The following is a 4,854-nucleotide window of genomic DNA, read 5'->3' on the forward strand; positions in this document are numbered from 1 at the left end:
AATTAAGTGTGTTTTATTAATATATGGATCTCAGAGAGAGAGAGAGAGATTTAAGGGTTCGATTTTGGGAAAATGAAAATTGGTGGCGGTGGTTGAGGTGCGGTTTCCAAAGACGAAATCATAAAAGACGCTATGACAGGATGGGTTTTTTAGAATGATCTTCAATAGTGTATAAAACAACAAAAAAGAAACAAGAAAAGTAAATTGGTCTTTTTACATGTATTTAATGGTCTTGTTAACGATATTAGCCGTAAGACCAACTACGCAAGAAATTGAAAATAGAAGGACTATCCGTGTTAGAAAGTTCCAATAAAAAACTTGTGATGGTATATTATGCCAATTACATGGACCATTTGTGTAATTTTGTCTTGTCTTTATGATTGGATCCTTTTAGCTCTTGTGTTTTACATTAAAAATGATCACATTTGTCTTCCTCAATGCTAATATCTTATGTATCATCTATCAGACATGTAATTTAATATTTTTTATAATTTAAGGAAAATCAGGTAAGATCATGTAATTTACTATTTATTAATAATTTAAGGAAAATCAGGTAAGGAACAATTTTTCATACGTCAGTATTTAAATTCCAAATTAGACAAAGGTACTAACCAAACAAAAAAAAAATATAGGAAGAACATTAAATTGAAAATCATTCGTTCTGTGATCATATGATAAAATTAATAAAATTGAATTTATTAAGATTTCAACATCCCTTTAAAGTATTTGGTATAATAAAATTATTTAAGAAATAACATAGTTGATAAGATCATGAAACTAGTCGGCTCCCATGGCCATAAAAGTTCACTCACAGTGATTTCAGGATTAGGCGGTGTGCTCGAAAACATTTGTTAGAAAAGTTAACTTTCAAGAAAAAAAAAATCAACCATTTATGATTTATCACTTCTTATGAAACAAAATTCCTTTTTATTCGTTAATTCACAATACTTTTACCTTTTAATATTAACTTAATAATAATATATTTATGTTATTACAATATTACTTCAAAACTAGAAAGGTTACCCTCGCTACGCGGGGGCCAGAAGCTTTCAATGTTGTTTCCGAATTGATAAATATGACAGACATAGAAAGTGCAAGGATGAAAAGTCCGGGCTTTGCTTCGGACAAAAAATATAAAAGTTTTGACTGCAAGGACCAGAAGTGTGAAAATGGCTAAAGAATTAAAGGGGTAGGAATTATCAACTTTTTAGAAAAGGGATCAAAGTTGTCAAACCGTTAAAGTTTTGTGGCCAAACTTTAAATATTAAAAGGTTCCAAAAAAGTGTAAAAATATTGATTGCAAGGACCAAAAGTGTCAAAATGAGTAAAGAATAATGACCAAAGTTGCCAAAATACATCCAAATTTAGTATTCATAACTTCCAACAATAATACAGGGACCAATTCTGCCAAAAAAATAGGAAGTTGAATGGAACACAAACAAAAGGACATGAATAAATTAATTAAAGAAGTACAGGGACGGATATGTAAATCAAGAGACCAAACTTGGACAAAGTATCCCAAGTTTACAATTTATTTCTTCCACAACTTTAATATATATATATATATATATATATATATATATATATATATAATATCAGCACAAAAATATATACAAATCAATACACTTATGATCAAATTCGTTTACATATAAATAGGATAATAAAAAGGCGTTATTTAAAATTTCAAAGCTCAATTGGAGGCAGGCGGGCAGCGGGTGGCAGTGGCACTACTGCTAAAATTAAAATTTTCCATCACCAACGATAATCTTAAAAAGCAAATTCATGAATCGGCATCCTCTTCTTTGTTCTTCATCATCGTCGGACGTTTTATACGTTTCTTCAATAACGTAAGTGTCTAACTCTGATTTTTTCCTTTTTTTGTGATTCTTTGTTTACAATTAGCGTTTTGAGTTCTTTTATCAAGGGTTTTAGGGTTTTATTGCAGATCAGATACTTGAGTTTTAACCTCAGTAGGCGTCATACGACGAAATTTACAATGTAAGTGTAACTCTGCTACTTTTTTGTGGTTTTATACTTCGGATTTGTGTTTTTTGTTCTTTTACTCATCTTTGTCATCATAGGAAGTGTCCACCTTTCTTCCTAGGGTTTTCTATCTGTATAGTTAAAATTCACCATCCAAACATAAGGCATTGTATTTATTGGTTCATATGATAAATGTTTTTTGTGTTTATCTTAGAATATGAGTTGAAATATTGATCTTAAAGATGAACAGGAGGCCTAGAGGGCCATTAGTAGTTGGGTTTTTTTTTTCTTGGTGGAACATCATATAACTTTAGTAATTTTGAAAGTCGTCATTCTGAATCTTAAATGTTTGTTGGTGTTCTTGTGACAGTGTGAGCAATGATCAGTGCAGCTGTCGATACCTTCTATCTGACAGATGAACAACTCCATACCAGTCCTTCTAGAAAAGATGGAATAAATGAAGCCACAGAAACAACACTTAGAATCTATGGGTGTGATCTTATTCAAGAGAGTGGCATTTTGCTTAGGCTGTATCCTTTTGACAATTGATATTGTGTTTCTTCGTATAGTAAGTAAATACATTGTCAATGGGGGATGTTGTCATCATTCTAACTTCTAAAAATTTAGCTGTAGACTCTTTATTTCTATGTTTGCTGAATAATTGGACGAATGATAAACATTCTTAACTATATTTCATGTATAATATACAGACCACAACATGTGATGGCAACAGGTCAGGTTTTGTTTCATCGATTCTATTGCAAGACATCATTCGTTCGTTTCAATGTGAAGGTATGCTTGTTAACACTTTTGATGATGTGATTTCAAATTTTGAAAGAGTTTGTAACTTTGTATGTATTGAAACTTTAGCTTAAAATGAGGAAAATTTGTTTGTTTTCTTGTGAGTAACATGTTCCTTATACCAGAGAATTGCTGCTGCTTGTATTTGGCTAGCATCACGACAAGGTGAAAATCCAAGGAGAGCAAGAGACATGATCAATGTATTCCAGAGAATGGAATGTAGGAGGGAGAATCTTACTCTAGATCATTTGGATGCCTCTTTAATGGTAGTTTAGTCTTTTTGCTTTAGTTGAAGGAGGCTGGAGTTTTAATGTTTTATCTTTGATGCTTATATGTTGTGCAGAAAAAGCTACCAGAATTGAAGATGGATTTGATCAGATGCGAAGGACATATCCTAAAGGGGTTGGCTTTCTCATGCCATGTTGAAATTCCTCATAAACTCATGGTAAGTTACATTTTAGTTTTGGGGACAAATCCAAAGTTGATGCAAGAAGCATGGAATCTTGCCAATGATAGGTATGCGATTCAGTATTCCCTATATTGTTGTTATCATCAATTCTTCACATTCTTGTTTGATGAAATGAAGTGACTCTTGTTTTTTCTTTCTTGTGAACAAACAGCTTGCGATCAACTTTATGTGTGAGGTTGAAGGCCAAGGTTGTGGCATGTGGTGTTGTATATGCTGCTGCCCGAAGAGTACATGTTCCCCTGCCCGAAAATCCTCCATGGTGGGAAGCATTTGAGGTTGAGAAAAATGGTATAGATGAAGTGTGTAGAGTTGTAGCCCACTTATATAGTCTACCCAAGGCAAAATATTTACATGTATGCAAAGAAGATGGGTCCTTTACTACAGTTTCTCTTGTCACAACTGTTGTTCATGATTCAAAAGCCAAAGAAACTCTGTTTTAGTTTGACTTTAGTAGATGTTTGTAGGAGGCCTTAGTGAACATAGATCAAACCTATTAGTTGGTTGTTGACTGCCTAGTTGTACCTATTGTTACTTTTTTGGGGTCAATATCAGCAATTTGGTTCATACAAAGAAATCTAATCTAAATTATAGAGCTACAAAACAATCAAACCCAAACAAACATTGTGTAGGTATGACTCCTAAGTAGTATACACTGTAACACCATATCACTGTTTTCTCAATGTACACATAGGTTACTCATAAACAATGTGAAACACATAAGGCATAAGCATTAACCATGCATGATACATATATACTAATAATTAATATGGACTTCTTTAATCCAAACCATTATAAGTTAAGCCTATGTGATAGTGATACATATACATTACTGTACTAAGGCCATCTATACCAATGCAATACGCCTGTCTTTTCAAATATAACATATCAACTTTTGTAGTTACCTCTACAAAGGTGGTCCCCACTGCCACATCAATAACTATATTATACTACTTTTTAGATAATATTATTCATAATTAATAATTATTTAATAATAAATTAATATAGATATAACTATTTATACTTTACTTACCAAAATAACTATTAAATATTTACTAATTGAATAATAATATATTGGTAATAAATTGAAAATAAAAAAGAAGAATGTGGACACTCTGGTTGCGGATGAGGTGGCATTGCAAATTTGTATTTACAGTCAAAAATCGTGGGTTTACATCCAACTTGAGTTGTGCTTTGTGATCAGATGGTTGAAATCAATATTGTGCATAATATATAATTATGCATTTGTATACATGTATGATATGTAATTATGTATGTTCTGTAATTTTCGTGTAGTTGTAACTGGTCCCTTTTGGTTCCATCTTAGGATCCAATTCCATGTTATGATCATAATATTGCAAATCTAAATATCATTTTACGTTGGATCCCAATCTTGACTAATCTTGACAATTTTGAGCTGAATGTTCAAGATTTGGTAGAATTTTGAGCACCTTGATGATAAAGATGGCAAATAATAGGCCCAATGTGGTAGATGTTTGAGGTAGTTTACAGTACATAGAAAACAATGCTTTCAAGACATTGAGTTGTAAGTATTTCAATACTTTGTTTCGGTTGATTTTAATGCTATGTAAATATGTTCTAAT

General features: G+C 32.0%; 1 protein-coding gene across 1 annotated transcript; it reads left to right on the forward strand.

The window, feature by feature from the left end:
* The first annotated feature begins 2,361 nt into the window (after nucleotides 1-2,361).
* On the forward strand, nucleotides 2,362-3,693 carry LOC145131396 (cyclin-L1-1-like). The gene is made up of 5 exons (XM_079066085.1): nucleotides 2,362-2,513; nucleotides 2,694-2,775; nucleotides 2,910-3,050; nucleotides 3,128-3,300; nucleotides 3,405-3,693. Exons 1-5 carry the CDS (start codon nucleotides 2,362-2,364, stop codon nucleotides 3,691-3,693), a joined length of 837 nt encoding a protein of 278 aa, XP_078922211.1.
* The last annotated feature ends 1,161 nt before the right edge of the window (nucleotides 3,694-4,854 follow it).

The sequence above is a fragment of the Lactuca virosa genome, chromosome 8, assembly GCF_052849685.1.
Source record: "Lactuca virosa cultivar CGN04683 chromosome 8, Lactuca_virosa_CGN04683_v6, whole genome shotgun sequence".
NCBI lineage: Eukaryota > Viridiplantae > Streptophyta > Magnoliopsida > Asterales > Asteraceae > Lactuca > Lactuca virosa.